General features: G+C 34.1%; 1 protein-coding gene and 2 long non-coding RNA genes across 3 annotated transcripts in view; 1 reads left to right on the forward strand and 2 right to left on the reverse strand.

The window, feature by feature from the left end:
* Nucleotides 1–719: 719 nt before the first annotated feature.
* plcl5 (phospholipase C like 5) overlaps nucleotides 720–22,912 on the forward strand; it is a 174,505-nt gene continuing 152,312 nt past the window's right edge. Inside the window, 1 exon segment of the mRNA XM_056453253.1 lies at nucleotides 720–1,186. Coding sequence (XP_056309228.1) covers nucleotides 896–1,186 — 291 coding nt within the window. The 5' untranslated portion in view covers nucleotides 720–895.
* On the reverse strand, nucleotides 20,017–20,622 carry LOC130220968 (uncharacterized). The gene is made up of 3 exons (XR_008836248.1): nucleotides 20,463–20,622; nucleotides 20,277–20,372; nucleotides 20,017–20,103 (listed from the first exon to the last, which is right to left on the reverse strand). It is a non-coding gene; the product is annotated as an uncharacterized LOC130220968 (long non-coding RNA).
* LOC130220969 (uncharacterized) lies at nucleotides 20,716–22,652 on the reverse strand. Its single transcript, XR_008836249.1, has 3 exons — nucleotides 22,525–22,652; nucleotides 20,831–20,888; nucleotides 20,716–20,741 (listed from the first exon to the last, which is right to left on the reverse strand). It is a non-coding gene; the product is annotated as an uncharacterized LOC130220969 (long non-coding RNA).

The raw sequence follows: 22,912 nt of genomic DNA on the forward strand, positions 1-22,912 counted from the left end.
ACAAGCAGGAAATGTTCATGGGACATGATATGACCACATTGAAATGGTCTAAACAGTATATTAATTTAATGTATTATTTAAAATGCAGGTATAGGCTAATATAAATGATCTCACTCTAAAGAACTATTTAACCAATTTATAAACTGACACTGACTGCACAAAGTAGTGATAACTTTATAATTGCAAATCACAATCAGTTACCAAAATATATATGACTGCCTCTTTAAAGGGTGCAATTACCAGATAATTTCATGGTGTACTTAAGTGTACCATAGGCGGAGGCATTGTGTTTGTTTATCATTGTTTACCAGGCAGGCTTGGAAGTCGTTGTAGCATGTTTATGTAAATCTGCTCTTGTCAATGGCTTTGTGCGGTGTAATGGGATAGTTTGGCAAATCAAGTGGCAGGACCCGACTCTCCAAAATGCCTCTAATCCAGTCAACAGCCATCTTCAGGCATCCTCGATAGGTTGAGACGCTGAAGAAGGGACAACACCTCAGCTAGACAGCGGAAATCCCTCCATCGCTGCTTTACAGGGCGTCTGGCAATCAACGGACAGAACGAGGCTAATTGGCCCTCGTAACCCGGTATTATCTCGGTAGTTACGGACGCCCACCGGCAGAACGCGGCGCGAGCGCCATCTGTGCGCTTTATTTTCTCCTAGTGGCTGAGAGGGAGGGTGGAGAGGGGAGTTTGAATCTCTCCGCCCGCACAATCTATTCACCACCTCGGCTGACAGAGAGGACGCGCGGTGCCTTCACCGCCCGTTCATGGATTTTACGGTTTCGCGCGGACGCACGGGACTCCGATGCCTGTTCGTCTCACCGTGGGCTCCTAACATCACAGGCTCACTCCTATGGTGAGTTTTTTGGCGTAGCTAACGGCAGAGCGTGCGATGGCTGAGCCGCAGGCTTCCGAATCCGTGGCGGGACCCTTGTACGAGCTCGGAGCGACCACTCCGACCCGGGACACGGCGGCGGCTGCTGCTGCGGCGCTGACCATCAGCGATACCTACCAGACATACCTGGACGTGTCGGCGGCTGGACACCCGGTGTACGGGGCCGAGGGGGTGTACTCTAACGGACGGTACAGGGAGCACAGCAGTCCGCGAGTCGGTACCCGGAACCGCGACAGTTCTGCAGAGAGGTGCACCGGCACCGGGAATCCACCTTGCGGTATTATGAAGGTGAGTGAGTGTCATCACTTTGTTATTGAGTGAGGACTTTCAGAGAATCTGCAGCGATGCTCATGCACATGCAACCCTCCTCTGCTATGGACACGCATTTTGTGGCATTACTCCACTGTTTCAGCATGTTTCATGTGTTTTGGACTATCCTAATGTTGCCTCAATGCCAGAGGAGATGCCTGTCTAGAACAAATTGGGATCTTGTGCTCAGTAACAACAGATCGAGCGCTTTTTACAGCCAAAATCGACATTATTTTATTCTCATTAATCCAATATTGTTATTTTGAGGAGGCTGATAAAGAAGTATGAGACTGCAGCTATATCTATTATAAATGTTTTGAATTTAATGTTATTATTCAGCTATTGTGATGATGATGATGATAATGATGATTATTATTAGTATTATTATTGTCATTATCATTATTTTTTGTTGTTGTTATTATTATAATTATTATTTACATTTATTTGTTTAATTTCAATCGACTTATAAATGAGGATAATAGAAGCTATTCAATTCACCAGACTATAAATAATAATAATGATGATTATTATTATTACTATTATTATGCCATTTATATTCATTTTAAATGGTTATTTTGAGTTTTCCAAAATAATTTACTGGGAATAAACCCTTATAGATGCTATTTGTGTAGGTTTCGACTTAATGCCAGCATTTAACAATAATCCCCAATATTGAAAAGAACTGTAAGTGATTAAATATAAAAATTGTAAAAGTAAAAATAAATAAATTAACACACACACACACACACACACACACACACACACACACACACACACATATATATATATATATATATATATATATATATATATATATATATATATATATATATATATATATATATATATATATATATGCCTACACCAGGGTCTGAAACTGCTGCTGAACTGCTGAAACTGCTGAAAAGCTTATGGTACAAAAATGGATAATAACCTCAAGATTTGTGACGAATGTAATACTTGGTAATATCATACCAATATATACTTACTGTAAGCAATATTGTTGCTTTCCTGAGTATCAGCACAAATGCAAAATTGATATTAGTATTATACAGCAGTTCAATAAGCAAAAACTTAATATAGTGACTTGCATTTTACATTTAGTTAGAATATAAACCCATACAAATTAAAGGAATGACTGAATGTCACAGTCACTTGGTTTGTCCCTCGATTTCCCACTAGTATCTAGATGCAGCCTTTAGGATGCAAGCCGAGATCGCATCACTCAGATGTCACTGTTAGGGGTGGGGTTAGTTGAGCGCATTAAAAAGCATTGGATGCAGCTCAGATTGCATCTGCACCGAGTCTGCAGCCAGACCTCTCTCAATACATCAGTCATTGGCCCAAACAATAAATCAGTCAATGACCAAACTGATGTTTGCTCATTATTCTAAAAAGTGATTAAGCAGAAAGATTATGATATAACATTGTTAAATATAACAAATTATGCAAACTGAATTCACTTTGCATTAATAAAACAGGTCTGAATTGCAAAGACTTTGTGTGATGCAAGCAGATTTAACAAAAACATTATAGATTATAGAAATTCATATAAATTAGAGCCACAGAGTAGCCAAAAATAAAAGTGTGTGCAGAATTACCAAATAAATAAATAAATCCTGTCCAGGCTGATTTTGTCTTCTGAGAGACCATCATAGTCATTAAATCAGAACTTCAAAATCTGTTTGACATCAGGAGCATAAATGCATGTCAGTGTAACTGTTTGACTCATGTCCTGATACAGTCCTGATTTAATAACATGTTTTATTATTTTACGGATGCCTGTTAAAGCATATTTACCCGACATCTGTGTACCATACAGTATGTGACAGGGCAGTGCACTTAAGCACCTCAACAGGGGGACAGCTGTCAAGTGGTGTTTTAATTGAAAAAGTTTTCTGGTATAGTATACTGAAGGCTGAATTGGTTAGATTCTAATACATGTCAGAGAAAACCAATGGTTTTGCTTTTTATCAGTGAATCTATAGGATTGATTTGTTTGCATTTGGCAACATGGTCAACAATAGGTGATGGAGTGGCTTTAGTTCTTAGAGCACAACCTTGTTAGGAATCACTGCTCTTTGGCTAATTGCTGATCATGTTAGGTATAGGATTGTTCTCAGGTCAAAGGAGAGATCGATGGAAGAAAAAGAGAATGACGAGGGCAGCACATCGAAACAACATTTGCATTCAAACTCAAAGTGGGGGCTATTTTCCTCAATGTGAGTTAGTGCTGCTGTTTGAGATTAACCAGAAGCCAGACGTCAAAATTGTCATCGGGCTGAATCACTTTGCTTAGCAACTGACTCTAAACAGCGTGATACTCTCTCATTCCCTGGGTTTATTGAATTCCTATGTGATTGTGTGGGTGTCTTGGCACCCACGAGAGGACTAGTATGACAGGAAAATGAGTGGAACGTTCAACGTGCAGACATCTGAGCACTCAAAGTAGACTTGGTGTTTATTTGTGGGGCTTGTGTAGAAGCTTGGAAGTAAACGCGCATTCAGTTTTTCCCCAAGTGCCCATTAAATAAGAATTTTTATGTGTCATTAAATGGAGAATCAACTTTTGTCTTCATTTAGCAATTGTTTGATATTGACTATTTGACTAACTTGATGGCAATATATTTGCTCAGTAAATGTCTCTGAGTTTTGTCACCTGTTCAAAGAGCCAGATCAGTCTCAAAAATAATACATTTACAAAATTTTATTCATGAATTCACAACACAAGTCACATTTGCTAAATCCAATTTGTACATTCAAAACCCAATTCGTAAATACACAAATCCAATTCGTAAATTCAAAACACATTTTGTAGAAACACAAATCCAATTCGTAAATTCAAAACACGATTCCTAAATGCACAAATCCAGTTCGGAAATTCAAAACATGATCTAAAAATACACAAATCCAATTTTTTAAATTTAAAACACGATTTGTAAATGGACAAATCCAATTCGTAAATTTAAAACGTGATTTTGAAAATGCGCAAATCCAATTTATAAATACAAAAATCCAATTCATTAATTTAAAACACGATTTGTAGATACAAAAATCCAATTCATAAATTCTAAACGCTATTCTTAAATACACATTCAATTCGTAAATATACAAATACAATTTGTAAATTTACATTTTATAAGGAGGTTCAATTTAAGTACACTCAAATCTCAGTTGCCCAGTTGTTAGAAAGCAACTTTTACCTAATAGTAGCTCTTTATTAAAACCCATTTCATCCCTTGTTTAAAGGAATGAAATGTCTACTCTGCTAAATCTCTATAGTGCCTGTGTTGAAGATTTAGCACACCAAGACTTAAACAATCACTCAGTCTTTTAGTATGTTTTGCATACTGCGCCAGCATACGACGGTGGTTGCTGCTTTGCTGGTGACTGGCTTGGAAAGTAGGAGTGCTCACAAACCAGGTACGCCAATTCAGATTTGCTTGACAAAAGCGTGACTGTACTGGTCCACCTGCTAGTCCAGGACAATACCAGTTTAAACTAGCATAATCCAGCCTAAACATGGAATTTATGCTAGTTTTCGCTAGATTTTGCAACAGGGAGAAAAAAAACACAAAATGCAATGTCAATGACTCCATTAACTAGCTGTCTAATCGCCATATGATTGCACTGTTTTGCTCACAATTTTCTTTTTATCAGATCTGTTTAATCCCTTGTTTAAATTTGTGGAAAACTTGCTAAATTCACTGTAGGGCTTGTCTTACCAATTTGGTTTGAGTTGCCATGCTCCTTCCAGCATCATTAGCTAGGACACCTCTTCAGGGCCAGTGCGGTGAAGTCTACTTTCAAAGCTCTTAAGGTTGCTATTATAATCACTCACCTAAACCGAACTCCTATCTGGGTTTTGGCACCAGTGTAGCCTCAGAACTTATACATACCTGGTTCCCAACATGGTTCAAATAAGCTTCCATAGCTTCAACTTAAACTCATCCCCAGAAATCTCTAGGTTATGGTGCTAATCTTACTATAGTGGTTCACTTACACTTACCACTTAATCCTTATTCCTATCTGGCACCAGTGTAGCCTAAGAACTTGTACATGCCTGGTTCCCAACATGGTTCAAAAAGGCTTCCATAAGTTCAACTTAAGCTCATTCCCAAAAATCTCCAGGTTATGGCACCAATGTTACTATTGTGATTCACTTACACTTACCACTTAATCCTCATTCTTATCTGACACCAATCTAAATGCTGGGATTTTACTTACTATCACCCCTTTAAACCTCTGTGTCATAGAACCAATGTAATCCCAGAGGTTTGACAGAGAGTTTGACAGCTTTCTAAACTTCAATTCCACCTGGATCATAGCATAGCACCCCAGGGTTCTACTTACAATCACCCCTCTGAACCTCACTTCAATCCAGGTCATGGCACCAATGTAACCCCAGAGGTTCTACTTACAATCATTCATCTAAAGCTGGCTCCTATCTGGGTCATGGCACCAATATAATTCCAGAGGTTCTACCTAAAATAATTTCTGTAAAGCTGACGCCCATCTGGGTCATGGCACCAATATAACTCCAGAGGTTCTACTTTCAATCATTCCTCTAAAGCTGACTCTCATCCGGGTCATGGCACCAATATAATTCCAGAGGTTCTACTAACAAACATTTCTGTAAACTTGATGCCCATCTGGGTCATGGCACCAATATAACTGCAGAGGTTCTACTTTCAATCATTTCTGTAAACTTGACACCCATCTGGGTCATGGCACCAATATAATTCCAGAGGTTTTACTTTCAATCATTTCTGTAAACTTGACACCCATCTAGGTCATGGCACCAATATAATTTCAGAGGTTTTACTTGCAATCATTCCTCTAAAGCTGACTCCCATCCAGGTCATGGCACCAATATAACTCCAAAAGTTCCACTTACAATCGCCCCTTTAATACTTAGCTGACCGTTTTCAGTTGTTGAAATAAAACACACCTCTGTAATTTCCTGAGCTTTGTTTATATTTCCTTCTAACATTGTTATTTTATTAAAATTACAAAACACAAGAGTTCTGAATATTTTTTGCTAGAACTACCATGCATTTCAGTGTCTGTTTCTTTTCCCTATGACTTTAAATCTGTGCCTCTGTTGCCGAGCAACTTCCTGCTTACAAAACCATAACTTTCAGTTAGCAAAAGCATGACTCCACTTATGTCTTTCAAAAGAGCATATTCAGTGACGCGAAAAAGAGTAGCAGACCTTTGCGGTGGTCTAATGTAGCCTAACTATACATTTATAGAATGTATCACCAAAAAGATTTAATTTTTTAGAGTGATGACCTAATTAAATATGATGACAGACATTCAAAGCTTATTTTTAATATCTTAATAGAAGCTTTGAATGTAAATATGACCTTTTGTATGAAAATGGTCAGAATGACCGCTATGATAATTCCACTAGTTATCGAATTCTGGTAGTTTTAGTGTTAAACCTCACTCCCTTTGGGTTATGGCACCAATATAACCCCATAAGCTTTACTTACAATCGCCCCTCTAAACTTCACTCTCATCTGGCTCACAGCACTAAAGCAACCCCAGAGGTGATACAGTACATATACTAAAGCCGCTTAGAACTTCACACAAAAAACAGGATCTATTGCTGCCTGTCTGAGTAGGATTAGATCTGGCATTTCTGACATGGATGGAAGGTGTGCAAAAAAGTAGTATAAACCTTTAACCTTTGGTTAACCTTTAGAGTTATTCGCTAATGCACTTTTTAAGGCCAGAAGAGAAAGGATTGCTTGCACAGCTCTTATATAGCTGGACCCTGTTGCACTTGCATTTAGGGTTTAGCAGTGGTTCAGCAATAGTTCAGTCTGTATTCATTGAAAAGAATCTACATTCATATACTCGTATCAAAGTAATTGACAAGCTATCTTGATCATCCTATTTTGCTCAGGAATACCACACACTTATTTCTTGATCAGATGCATTTTGCCCCCTCAACTTTTAAAATCTATTGATATGGGTTGCATGGTGTGTCATGAAATAGTTTTTTTTGTGTAGTGTGAGGTCTATTATTGAGTCGTTCAAGTGAGAGTCTAGCAGCATAACATGTCATCTGCTAAAACTATGTTAGTTAAACTTGCTACTGCAGATCCTCTACTCAAACTGCCCAGGGCAACCCAGAGAGTAGAATCAGTCTCTGCTTTCAGCTTTACTACTACTTCTCCTCTCTGCTCTGAATCTCGCCTTCCCGTCTTTTAAGGCCCGAGGCTTTTGCTTTGATCTTACTAGTAAAAAGGGATTAGGCCACTATAACCTGTGTGGGCAGTTATCCTTACTAAGGATGTAGAAGCTGATCAGGAAAGCAATAGATGCACCGTCGACTTAGAATAATGATTGACGGCTTTAAATCTCAGGTGTCAGTCACAAATGTGTCATGCTTGTATTAAGTAACGGCTGTAAAATAAACCTGCATTAGTGAGGCTTCTGTCTGTAATCAATTCACCGTCTTGCTTTTGAGTTCATATCGGCACCCAGAGAATAGCGGTGGGTGATTTTTATCAATAGTGCACGAGAGAGGGAGAAAGTGAAAGGGTTTGCGTGTGGGTTGTGCATTTGGTTGAGTGAACACAGGAGCATTTAATCAAATCAGACGCTGTTAAACTGAGCAAATGTCATTGACAAATGGAAAATGTCTAGCAACGTATAGCAACGTGCACGCCTTTGTATATTGGGGAATTACAGGTGAAGTCAGGCCATGGCGTACTTACTAACAAATGTGACATTTTCTGATTAGGTTATTACAAATCACATAGCTAGTGTTTATTTGATTGAGGTGTTGTGGAACGAAGATTAATTATGTCATGAATAAATAACTAGTTTATGGCTGTATAACGGCTTTAGGCTGTTGTTTTATATTATTAAATATTCGGTACATATAGAAAAGAAAAATCACAAATGCATCTGATCTTAAATATTAATTAGAAGCAATGAGAATAATTTGAAGGTTTCACTCATCTCCTGTCTTTCCAGTTTGTTTCTTGAAAGAAAGACCTCCTTGTGTTTTCAAATCTTCTGCAATGCCAAACACTTAGCAAAACAAACAGAGCCTTAATACTACAGCACCAAATTTGTCATTTAGTTTTTTTTTTTACACATTTATCAATTTGTTTTATTAATATCTTGAATTATCTTATAACCTTTTATGTTTATTTAAATTATTGTTAAAATTAAACAAGCTCTGTACACTTGCCAAGACACAAACTCACAAACTCTGCTCAAACTCAGATATATCAATATTTTTTATTAAACTTTACTTATTTTTAATAAGGCTGGGTGATTTGGCCTAAAGTCAAGTAATTAAAGTCGATTAATTGAACATTTTAACTCAACTACGATCGATAAATGAACGATTCTTTTATTTATTTAATAAATTTTTTTTGCCTTCATAATTCACTGACAAGTTTTGTAAAGTAAATATGCTCACATATTACAAGAGATTTTTGAATGAAGGGTGCATGACTTGATTTTAAAATAATTGACGTAAACACACTATCTACTTTCTATGATTATTTATTGAACATTAGCGTTGAACAACTGTAATTACACATTGCTTAAAACGAACAATCACTCTTTTTCTTATGAAAAATTAAAATAAATCTCTTCTAAATAAAATAACTCTTGTATGTCCTGCAAATAATATTTAGCATTTCTTGCATATTATTATTATTATTATTATTATTATTATTATTATTATTATTATTATTAGTGTAAGGGAAAATGTGCAGTCTCTAGGCATCTTTGGCGCAGCCTCCAATCATTGTCAATGTAGTGCAAAGTTAGACTCAAGAATTGGTGCATCGTCCTACTTGACCAGAGATCTGATGTGGCTGCAAAGTGGCCGCAGAAGTATTAATCAGCCTTAGCTGGTTTATTCTTCTGCGTCAAGTGATCGGCGTAATCCACAGTGCATACCTTGCACTTAATCATGCATTTATACATTTGTATGCTGTTTGTGTCGCTATGTAATAAAAACCCGCTGCTAGCTAGCATTTTGGAAGTGTTATGTTATCGTGTGTCGAGTTTCTTTGCGGGTGTTTAGTTTTTTTTCTGAATGCCACCTTTAATCGCCCAACCCTATTTTTTTCAATTTTATTTTATTTTTTTATGATTGCTAACTAATTATTTTGTGTGTGTGTGTGTGTGTGTGTGTGTGTGTGTGTGTTCAGACATTTAATATTAATGTTTTTCAGTTTTATTTAGTTTTTGCCGTCGTGATTTTATGTTTTTGGTTTACTACAATTTTCATTTTATTTCAGTTTCAGTAAAGTTTTAAGTTTTGTTCATCACAACTTAAACTTATTTCAGAAACCATCGGTTAGGATGGCAACGTTTCTAACTTTAGTCTTTCATCAGTATTTCAGGGTTGTTGCAGGAAAGGATACAACTGTGGTCAAAAGTTAACAAGAATTATCTATATCACTTATTACTTCTTTTGTAAAATTGTAGTTTAAACACAGTCGCTCGGTGGTTAGCACTGTTGCCTCGCATCAAGAAGGTCGCTGGTTCAAGTCCCACTGGGCCAGTTGGCATTTCTGAGTTTGCATGTTCTCCCCGTGTTCGTGTGGGTTTCCTTCGATTGCTCCGGTTTCCCCCACAGTCCAAAGACATGCGCTATAAGTGAATTAAATAAACTAAATTGGCTGTAGTGTGCGAGTGTCAATGTGAGAGTGTATGGGTGTTTTCCAGTGCTGGGTTGCAGCTGGAAAGACATCCACTGTGTAAACATATGCTGGATAAGTTGGTGGTTCATTCTGCTGTGGCGACCTCTGATAAATAAAGGGATTAAGCCGATGGAAAATAAATAAATGAATGTATTTTAATAACTTCTAGCCTTACCCCTATCACAGTAATGTAAAAACAGTAATTATATAGAGTACTATTTACATTATTCAATTACACAATAAATTGTATGTTGTTAACGTCTACCTCAAACCAAAACCCAACCCTCAAAGTAATGTAAAGATATTAACTATTGTTGTACAGTTTTACAAAAATTGCTACAGTATTGATGTGAGCATCCACAACTCCCATCTAGCGCATTTCAATTTACCTTAACGTTTCTAACAGTTTTGGTTAACAGCAATGCTCCGTATAATTATTCTGGCATCCATTTTTGTGTTTCCATTTCCATTTCTGAAAAATTCCAGTCCTGAGAATAAACACACCGCCGGTATAAACAGTCCACTCAAATCCATGCTCCATCATTGATTTTCTTGAGTGTGGTAATGGATTTGGGCCATCGTTTTTGGTCTCATCTGGGCAGAAAGGCTCAGGTCGGCCATCTGGAGGTTGCAAGATTAGAATGGCTAAAGGAAATAAGCATGTTGGAGAAGTGAGAAATGGTCCTTTTCTTCATCAGATGCGAGTTTCGCTGAGGTTTGGTCCACGTGTGATAATGCTGCCTCATGCCGGCGTCCGCTAAGCTAATTTGCACACAGCACCACCCAGCCTGCCCCGCACATAATGGGGTTTGACTTCAGTGTTGTTAAGCTGTCTCTGTTCATGTTCATTGTGAGTAAGCATCTATATGAAAGTGGCATTTGGAAGACTCACTCGTTGATGCCGAATAGGAGTATGCTGGGAATCTGGGTCACTGGTCTCTGGAGTTCACACATACGCTTTAGTGGAGACATCAAATGCACTCAGGCTTTCTGCAAGTGTGTGTGATTCAGCTCTGGTCATGGATTTTCACGATCAAACATATTTGATGTTTGGGGGATTTTTGTGTTAGCGATGTTATTAGGGATATGTGTTTTTTTTTTGTGTGCCTCTGATCTGATTCATTTTATATTGAATATTATTCTCTTTGTGCTTTGTGTACTTTTAGGTACATTTAACGTTTAAGGGGCACCTATTTAAATTTTTTACTTATTTAACTTTTTTTTATAATTATGATGAGTCTTTTGTGTCTCCAGAATGTGTCTGTAAAGTTTCAGCTCAAAGCACCCATCAGATTATTTATTATACCTTTTTAGAATATTGGAATTTTCTGCTTTGAACACCATGTAGCTGTTTTTATGGTCTGTGCCTTTAATGCTAGTTCTTCCAGCCCACAGTTCCCATGTGCCTGTCAGAGTGTGCCTCTGGGTGCTTTTACACCTGTAGATTGATTTTGTTCCAAAACGGGGATTAAAATTGTTTCAATGTTGCATTTTGTTCTTGGTGCGGTTCTTTTTCACATAACATCATTTTTACATTGGTCAGAGTTCCACGGGGTCCCGCTCAGCTGTCATGTGTCCTTATTTTAATTTATGAATATGAGCAATAAGAAATTATAAGTGAAAAGCTGTGATTTAATTTTCAATGGTGACACCCACAGACATCATCAAACATAAATCAGAGGTAAGACTTTCTCACACAGCCATTGGCTAGAATTATGCATTATAGACTTTACATTATAGAGAGAAATAACAGATAAACCAAGATTGCAGTTTGGTCAATTTTACTAATGGATAAACAGCTCTTGTTAATAGTTCAACATGCTTTCACTATCGTATTTGACATGAAATGCACATTTACCTGTTGGAATGACATCCCGCCCTACTCATAATTGTGTTTTCATATAGCATATATTCCTGTTAGCCTGGTTCATTGGATTGTATTGCTTTCTCACTACAATCGATCTGCTTCAGAGTTCATTTCAATTGAGTCGAGACCACCTCATTCAAATGATCTGATCGATTGTTTTGGCGTGGATTCAAGCGTGATTGCTGGATTCACATATTCCAAACGAACCACGCTAGCTGGGAAATGTGTCAGATCTCAACCCAAAAGTCAAGGTGTGAAAGCACCCTTAATCTTTGCCTCGGCTGCGTCAGATAAACAGCACAGTGACAGACATGAAGCAGATCTCACGTAACGTTTGTGAGAAATACTACAGCAAGAAATTCCCAATGATTATATTTGATTTATTTGTTGTGGACTTAACTCAAGCCTTTCAGTGGGTCACACACACACACACACACACACACACACACACACACACACACACACACACAGTACGCGTGTTTAACTTTGCACTGTTTTTGCATGGAAAATGTTCTTGCTTTTTTTTTTTTTTTTTTTTTTTTACAATAAACAAATAAAAGCTACATACTGCTAGACGGGCCAGGATATTTTTTAAATAATTTTTGGAGGCCAGAATCGAAATTGAAACTGAATTTTGATTAATTGCACAGCCCTAGATGTGCGAGTAAAAAAAAAACCAATATAAATATATATATATATATATATATATATATATATATATATATATATATATATATATATATATATATATATATATATATATATATATATATATATATATATATATATATATATATATATATATATATATACATATATATATATATATACATATATATATATATACATATATATATATACATATATATATATATATATATATATATATATACATATATATATATATATATACATATATATATATATATATATACATATATATATATATATATATATACATATATATATATATATATATACATATATATATATATATATATATATATACATATATATATATATATATATACATATATATATATATATATATATATACATATATATATATATATATACATATACATATATATATATATATACATATATATACATATATATATACATATATACATATATATATACATATATACATATATATATACATATATATATATACATATATATATATATATATATATATATATATATATATATATATATATATATATATATATATATATATACATATATATATATATATATATATATATATATACATATACATATATATACATACACACACACACACAGTTGAAGTCAGAACTATTAATAAATTGTTATTAAACAATATTATTGTCATTTTAAGACCATTTATGCTATTCATTATGTAATGCTAGAATGACTATGTAATGTCATCACAATGCAAGTACACTCTTCCAAAGAACACATAATATTTTGTTCTTAAGAATATTTCATTTAATTTATGGTCCTGTATCAATTTAATAATTAGGCATTGGAATCAGAATGAGAGAACTCATATCCTAAAAAATAATAAATGTTAACAAAAAAGTGCAGGACAAAATAACAGAGGCTGTGATATCTGCTTGTGACATACCTAAATATAGGCATAATAAATATATATAGTGCAAATAGAATTATGTAAGCGCAAACTTTTGTTTTGTATTTGATTAGTCACAAATTAATCGCTTAAGTATGATTAGGCTGCTTTCATAATTCCACACTGCAGACAGTTAAGCTGCATGTTCTCACCGCAAGTTGTGTTAAAATAAAGAACTGAGCTTGTTACAGCTGATACCAATCAGTTAAACAATTCCTTAATTAATTGGCTCAGTGTGCAGGTTTTTAAGACTGTGCTAGTGATTTACTGCATGTGTGTTATGTCTTCTTAGTGGTGGTAATGGTCTGGTCACCCACAGTTTGCTGTCTGCAGACCTCCAGAAATTTCCAGAAGGATGTGTTCAGTTGTCAGCATTACATAACACCTGAGTCTCAGACAGTCGGAGAGTCTAGTCAGTGTACGTGTGGATGATGGCAATGCGTTCGTGTATGTGAATATGTGTGTATAAAAGGAATCTGTCATAAATACGTTTAGGAATATATTTATTAATTATATTTATTTTATGTCTGTTATACATTCAACATTTATGACCTCAACAACTATTGACAACATTAAGTATTTGTGCTTTTAATGTCAAAATTTACTAATTTATTTCATATTTTTATAAATATTGTCCTTTTTTAGTTTACACTTCATCAAAGAATTAAGAAATAATAAGAATAGAAATCAAGGTTTTCAAAAATGCTACAGATTTTCTGGGTATAAAAGGAATCTGTCATAATTTTGAAAATGTTTATTTATTTATTAATTATGGCTGTTAGGCGTTTATAACCTCATCAATTAAACTGAGTGACAACATTAAATATTTGTGCTTTTAATGTCTAAATATACCCATTTATTACATATTTTTGATATTGTTCTTATAAAAATTGTCCTTTCTAGTTTACACTTCATCAAAGAATTAAGAAATAATAAGAATAGAGATCAAGGTTTCCAAAAATGCTTCCGAATTTCACATGTAAGAGGAATCTGTCATAAATAGTTTTGGAAGTATATATGACTGTTATACAAGAAAATAGCATTCATGACCTCATCAATTAGTGACAAAAGTAAGTAGTTGTGCTTTTAATGTCAAAATATACTCCTTTATTAAATATTTTTGATATTATTCTTGTAAGGTTAATTCACACTTCATCTGAGAATAAAAAATAATAACAGTAAAAATCAAGGTTTCCAAAAATGCTCCAGATTTTCATGCTTGTATAAAAGGAATCTGTCAAAAATACTTTTGGAAATGTATTTATTAATTATAATTATTTTATGGCTGTTATGCATTTATAACCTCTTCAATTAAACTGACTGAAAACAGTAAATATTTGTGCTTTTAATGTCAAAATATACACATTTATTACATATTTTCGATATTATTTTTATAAATATTGTCCTTTTTAGTTTACACTTCATCTAAAAATCACAAAATAATAAGAATAAAAATAAAGGTTTGTGAATAAAATGAATCTGAATAAATGAATAATAAAAAATGAATGTGTAAATAAAAGAAATCTGTCATAAATACTTTTAGAAATGTATTTATTATTTATAATTACGTTATGGCTGTTATTCATTCAGCTTTTACCTCATCAGTTAAATTGATTGACAAGATTAAATATTTGTCGCATTTTTTATTTTGTTCTTATAAATATTGTTCTGTTTAGTTTCCACTTCAAAGAATTAAAAAATAATGACAATAAGAATCATGGTTCATGTGTGTATTAAAGGAATCTGTGAATATGTATTTGTTAATAATTATAATATGACTGTTATACATTAAGCATTTTTGACCTCATCAATTAGTGACAACAGTAAGTAGCTTTTAATGTCAAAATATGCTAATTTATTCCATATTTTGATACAAAATATTCTTCTTTTGAGTTCACACTTCATGAAAGAATAAAAGTCTATAATAATTTTTTTTAAAGATTTTCAGCGTTGATAAATAATAAAGAAATGGATCTTAAGCACCAAATCAGCACATTAGATTGAGATCTCATTAATGATCATATAACACAAGACTGGAGTAATGATTATTAAAATTCAGATTTGAATCCCAGGAATATAGTCAATGCTAATAATAAAAAATAAATCATTTAAAATATATTAAACAAAAAACTTCATATTTATTATTACAATATTAACTTTGACTGCATTAGATGATCAAATAAATGCAGCTTTAGTGAGCTTTTTCAATGTTTAATATTTTCCAGATATTAAACATTAACCCTTCATTGCAAATGACATTTTAAAAAGTCAATTAGTCTAACTAAATAAATAAATACAATTCAAACTGATTTGATCATGTAATGCAGTCAAAGACATATTTTGAGCTAATTTAGAGTTATGCATCAGCTACATATATAATGTTTAACCTGTTCATTTTTCGTTTCAATGCATCAACAGTAGTCTTTTTTTATTCTGTTGTATTGCTCTTCATTAGATTTTGTTTGTGTGCGAGACAGACAGAAAGTGCATCTGCGAGTCTGTTGCTAATGGTGTGAAATCTGGGCATGTATTCGCTACCCTTCCCAGAAATGACCTCATGTGTACCAGATTGCAGCCGGGACCCTTCTTTCTTTCCCTCGTTTTCCTCTCACCTCCCCCCACGAAGTGTGCTTCCCCTCACCCCCTTTTCAGAAAGCCCCTCTCTATCATCCAAAAAGCTATATGTTCGGTCTAGTACATCCCAGAATCCACAGAGGCTGCGATGAAACTGGATACTCATCTAGCGTGAGACGGCGGTCCAATGACACTGTTTTTCTCACTAATGCGTTTGCATCTGGTGTGTGTTAGTTAGATGTTGTTCTGGAGAAACTGGCCTCATTATTATGCCAAAACAAAACCACTTCCCTGACCGTGCTTAAAATCAACTTAATGTGGTTTTGCTGGTCTAGCTGCTGGTTGTTGATATCTAAGCAGTCAACCCTGTTAGAAACAGATCAAATCTGCTTAAAGCACACCAGCATAATCTCCCTAGACTATTTTGCGGGATGCAAGTATTCAGCTTAAAGTGCAATTTAAAGGCTTAACTAGGTTAATTAGGTTAACTATAGGCAATTTGGGTTAATTAGACTAAGCAAAGGACAATAGTGGTTTGTTCTGTAGCCAGTGAAATACAGCTATGCCCTAAGAGGGGTAATAATGTTAACCTTTTTATAAAAATAAAAAAAAACAAGATTTTCTCCAGAGGAAAAAATATATTGTAGAATATTTGCCCTGTTGTACATTTGTTTGGGAAATATATTTAAAAAAGGAAAAAAATTGTCTTCAACTGTGTGTATATATATATATACATAATACAAGTGTGTATTGATTGCAAAATGTCTGTTAGTTACAGATAGTTCTAGATTCCATTCTATAAGCCCAACGATGGAATCCGATGGATGGTCGAAGGTTAAATGTGTGTAAGCCTTTTTTCTAGAGCTTCTGAAAAGAATCTGGTTCTTTATTAGAATTTATTTATATTTGTTTCCAGCTCCAAGTTCAATCAGACTCCAGTTTTGATTATTTGATTAATCCAATTTGTTAGCATGTCGTTTCAAATTTTCATTCTTATATTTTAAATTTGTATATAAGCATGACGATTTTGATGAGTAAATTCTGAAACAGCACGATTTTATAATTGCAAAAAGCAATTCGATATTTTCATTAAATCGTACAGTGCTTTTTGGCTTTCATAAAGCAGCTTTGTGCAATTTTGTGAAAAACAAACTAAACATGGGCAGCACGGTGGAGCAGTGGGCAGCACAATCGCCTCACAGCAAGAAGGTCGCTGCTTCGAGCCCCGGCTGGGTCAGTTGGCATTTCTGTGTGGAGTTTGAATGTTCTCCCTTTGTTCACGTGGGTTTCCTCCGGGTGCTCCGGTTTCCCCCACAAATTAAAAAATATGTGGTATAGGTGAATTGGGTAAACTAAATTATCCGTGTGTGTGTGCGTGTGTGTGAATGAGTTTGTATGGATGTTTCCCAGTGATGGGTTCAAGCTGGAAGGTGATGGGTTCAAGCTGTAAAACATGTGCTGGATAAGTTGGTGGTTTATTCCACTTTGGCGACCCCAGATTAATAAAGGGACAAAGCTGAGAAGAAAATTAATGAATGAACAAACTAAACATAGGTTGCTGTGAGGTTGTTTTTCAAGTGGCGGTTTAACAAAACAATAGTTTTTGAATAAGAAAATCAAATGTACCAGAAATGTCTGTGAAATACAAATATTAGTAAACAAATCCCAAATACACAGGTAGGGCTGGGCGATAAAATCGGTATTGATATTTATTGACTGAACACCTTTGTCAATATCGATAAAAAAAAAATTTTCGGTATGAAGTGCTATGGTTTTATTAAAGTGTGGCTGCTGAGCACACGCCTTGGAATCAATGCCAATAAGCTTTGGGTGACAGTTTCTCATTTCCAGTGGAGACGTGCGACTTGTACGACGTGCACATGTTGCACACCTGACGCATGCGCAATTTCCAACCGCACCTAGTTGAAAAACATATGAACTTTTCTGAATGTCGTCAGCGCTCCGCGATTCATGCAAGTAAAACTAACCAACGCTAACTAACTAACTAATTAAAACTAACTTACTTTTCTCCATAAACTTGCATCGGGAGGTTTTCTCTGTTTGTCATCCTCTGAGAAAAAGCTTGATGGTCGCCTAGATACAATAGACGCCAGGGGAGCGCGAGCGCAAAGCCTATTGTAAATGGTCAAGGAAACCACGTGCGCACGTTTGTCTCTTCAGGTTAGAATAACAACACATGTGAAAATGAGTGCCATAAAGCAGCAGTTAGGAGATTGTAAATAAAAAAAAAGCATGTAAGGATATCACCAGTGTGCTTTTTGGTTTCTTTTCTTGTGCATCGCAGCCACTAACACCATCTGAAAGATTTTTTTAGCATAGTGGTAGTCATTCAACTTCATAATTTGTAATGTTGCAGTATGTATTTGAATAATGATGACTGGTTTCTTTACTTGAAAACTCATCATAATTAGTTTTTTTACAGAGTTTGAGATCATTATTCACACCTTTAAGTATTTATGCTTTACCACTGCACACACTTTGTAACGTTTTATCAAGTTTAAGAGTCTCTCTAACACTTATTTATTTTATTATAAAGAGATATTTTGTTTAACTATTTTAGTTTGACTATTTGCCTCGATAATGTTGGTAAATCAAAGTTGTCATACACTGTAATCCCGAATAAGTTGACAAAACTCAAAAAATTTGAGGTAATCAGTTACGTCAAATTTTTTAAGTTATGAAATTTTCTATTTTAAGTAAACAGAAACATCAAGTTTTGAGTTTGTTGTACTCATGCAAGACACTTCTGATAACTTAAAATACCCAAGTTACTCAGCTCATACATTTTAATAGCAATTAACTTAATTGTTTTAATTTCTCCAAACTTTAAATCCTCAAGTCACCTAGCTCATACATTTTAATAGTAATTAACCTAATTGTTTTAATTTCCTTCAACTTTAAATACTCAAGTCACCCAGCTCATACATTTTGATAGCATTTTTATTAAATTAACTTCTCCATCTCAGTTTCACAAATGAAATTATCCATAATTTTAATCTTTAAACCCCATAAATCTATCAAAATACATCTGTAATTTTAAACACACAGACAATACCATTTTAGACATTTATTTTTAAAGAAAAAATGTCCAACAGTACAAATGTGCCTCCTGTGCAATTACAAATGTCATGAAACAATAAAAACAATTAGACATTAGATTTAAAATAAACACTATTCTGAAATTAATAAGAATTTCCCAAAATGCAAATATATCAAACATAAGAGCTTCAAAAAACAAAACAAAAAAAAACACTATAAGTTTGACAAAATTAAATAATAATAAGATTAATAAGAACTACGAAACTTACAGTCTTAAAGCATTCGTTAATAAAGAATAAGTGCACATTCTGTGAAGTGACTCTTGTTTAGAAAAAAAAAGTCATTGGCACAGTAACTATCAAATGGTTTTTATATATATATATATATATATATATATATATATATATATATATATATATATATATATATATATATATATATATATATATATATATATATATATATATATAAATATAAATATTCAGTCTTGGTTGAACTATGATTCTGTCATTTACTCTAACTTATTCCAAACCTGTTTGAGTTTCTTTCTTCTGTTGAACACTTAAAAGGTTATTTTTGACAAAAAAAGCTGAAACCTGGAACCACTGATTTCCACAGTATTTGTTTTCCTATTAGAAAGTCAATGCCTCAAAATAACTTGTGTTCAACAGAAGCAAGAAATTCAAACAGGTTTGGAACAAGTGAAGAGTAAGTAAATGACAGAATTTTACGTTTTAGACAATCTATCCTTATATATATATAATAAAATGCACCATTACCAATTAAAGGTACATACATGTTTTGAAGTTACTACCTCAGTGACAGTCTTTATTGAGTACAAAAAAAAGGCTCTGCATCAACTCATTCTTTAAGGATTCTATGCTAATCGACTTTCTATTTTCTATCATCCATGCCAAGCAAAACTTTTTGTACAAGTTCAAAGTCCAAGTCCAAGTACATTAATCCAAACAAGACAAAAAAGGTCTGGAAGTGTGCTGTGGGTGGTGTCCAATTCATTCTTCCGGACAGCAGAGACCCTCAGTGACTGCAGGGCCAATAAAGCATCTTCAGTCAGCGCTTCAGGATTATTAATCTAAAATATAATTCAAGGATATTAATGTTAGGACAATATCAACATGACTGAGCCAATTTTACATGATTTATCAACAAGTCATGATTACAAATATGTTAAGTAAAAGTTGCTCCTCAACTTTCATCTTTTCAATAGAACATGCCTAATTGTGAAAAGAATGAATGAAGTCTTACCAGGGTGGTCCTAAAGAATCCCCAGTCACGCTCACGCAGCAAGACCAAAAGACCTCTGATAACAGTAGTCCATCATGAACTGACATCATGCAGTTCCTACAAAGACAAAAATTAAGAAAAAAAAAATCTAAATAAAATATATATTTATATTTTAATTAATACTTTAATACATGACCCTAAACATACCTGCTCATCATAAACCTTCAAAAGATTAGCCAGGGTATTTGCTGTCTTGTCAGTTTTGGATGCTGTTTGCCTTAAAATTGTCATAAAATGAAATAGGTGGTGGTGCGGTTGTCCAAAGAATTTGTGGGGAAAATTCTCATTTGTAACATGTTGGTACTCTGCAGCTAAAAAAACAAGAGAAAATTTCATAAAACAAACCCACACTACAAAATATATAATGCTAGAAAAAATATATTAATATTATCATTATCAGGTCTAGCTGAAGTTTCACTTTCCTTGCTGCAAAAGTATCATTGCAAAATACACTGTAATATTTATTTTAACTGGATATGCCAGGCATAGTAGTACAAAATGAATATTTTACCCACCTTTTACATGCCTCCATATAAGAATCTTTCTGTAGTCAGCAACAACCGACCTTCAATTCTGTATGTACACAAAGTCAGTGTCATTCAGCTGAGAGTGGAAGTAGTACAATTGCATGATGTCTAACGTCAACCCCCAAAACGGTTAGCAATAGAGCTGATCATCATGTTAGTTGCTTTGATTCGATGAACACGGATTTAACTTAAACAGTATTGAAATTTTGAAAACTGAATAGGACTACAAATAAATTTAAGGCCTGTTTTTAAAAGCTAGAAATAACAAAACTTACCTTATTGTCTAATGATGTAAAAATATATAGCCTAAAAATATATATATATTTAAGATATAAATATATTTTAAGCTGCAAAATTTGCACATCAGAAAAACTATTTCTTGTTTACCACGTCTGGATGATTAGAATATTTGTTTTGTTATTATTTTATTTAATATTTTATTTAATAATTTTATTTACTTTGTATTACTGTGTTATAGATAGGCATACTTTGTTTTTAGGCTATATATATTCTCTCCAGAGTAAATATTTAAAAAATAGATTGGAAAAAACCATATAAAGGTACCATATATATGTTACCATATATAAAGGTACCATATATAAAGGTACCATACCTTTAACATATGTTTGACTTAAATGACATTTAAAATCATTTAACTGATCGCATTGATCAGGTAATCATTGATATGCAGAGATGTCTTCTCGAGCGCAGGGAAATAATCAGTGTTGATCAGTACTGGTGATTGAGGTAAAGTTAGTTTTATATTTACACATTCAGACTTTCTCCTTAATAATATAATATAATTTCAGAAAAGTAGTTTTTGCATATTCTAAATAGTAAAATCATATTAGCAGCCAATGACTTTCAAAGTACAACATTGTTCAGTCAAAAAAAATGTGCATTAAGTGTAACGTTAATGTTGTTTTCATGTCATACTTGCATGTGATTTCAGACCGAATACACAAAGTACCATGGTAAACGACATATGGAGAGAGTCACAAGTTGTTACTGGACGAATGTATGAATATAAAACCAACTTTACCTCAATGTGCTAGTGTGAGATGAAGCTCTGCTCTGTACCTGCTCAGGTGAGGAGCACAGCTTAAATGTTCTCCGTTAGGCTCTCGTGTATGGATCAGCATGCAACAAGCTGTGTGTGACAGACAGCTACGTTTTGAGGCTAAGTTTTTGCCCGTCATCGGAAAATATTGTTCAGTATTTAGGCGGAGATTATTTGAGTTATGATTATGCGCCTTTCGTTTCCGTAGTGCCTACAGATCGCGAAGATAATACCACATTTACAGTCTGGACAGAGTTCAGCGCAGTGCCATGACGTGCGGTTGTGTGAGCGCGCGTCACCATGACAACCTAAACGCATGCTCGCGCCAAGATTTAAAAATATGTTAAAAATTGAATCTGCCGATTTCAAATGTTTTTGTCCTTATAACACTGTTAAAATTCATAGTTAACACATTACAACTAACGCTAACGTTGCACTGATTCAATTTTTTTAAACAGTAATGTTAACGTTAGTTAGCAACAAGTGGGGCTAAACACGTTTTCTGTAATGCACGACATGTAAACGCATTCAGACAAACTCTACATTACATTGAACTGTTACTGTGATTATATTGATAAAACATAAATGTAATATTTCTTGGATTTGTAAATAGTTTACTTACTGTAGTGTGAAGCGAGGCCGATCCGCCATCTTGAAAAAACGAATGAAGCACGAGAACGTACGTGAACCTGGATGACGTCACACGCAAAATCACTGGGCTGAAAGATTTTGAGTTAATGAAACTTTAAAGAGACATTTTGTATAAATTAAACAGCAAAATCGTTCACCTTACTTGAAAGATTTAATTTTTACAAACTCAAAAATAAGAAAAAGTTCTAAATACTCATCTAGGTTAATTAAGATTAACGAATTTTAATGATTTAAGTTAATACAACTCAGTTCAATTAATTAGTTACAGCATTAGGGTTTACAGTGTATAAAAAATCCTAATATTCCTAAATGGATTGTTAAAAAATATTCAATAATTATCGATATCGAATGATCTCAAA

The sequence above is a fragment of the Danio aesculapii genome, chromosome 3, assembly GCF_903798145.1.
Source record: "Danio aesculapii chromosome 3, fDanAes4.1, whole genome shotgun sequence".
NCBI classification, from domain to species: Eukaryota; Metazoa; Chordata; class Actinopteri; order Cypriniformes; family Danionidae; genus Danio; species Danio aesculapii.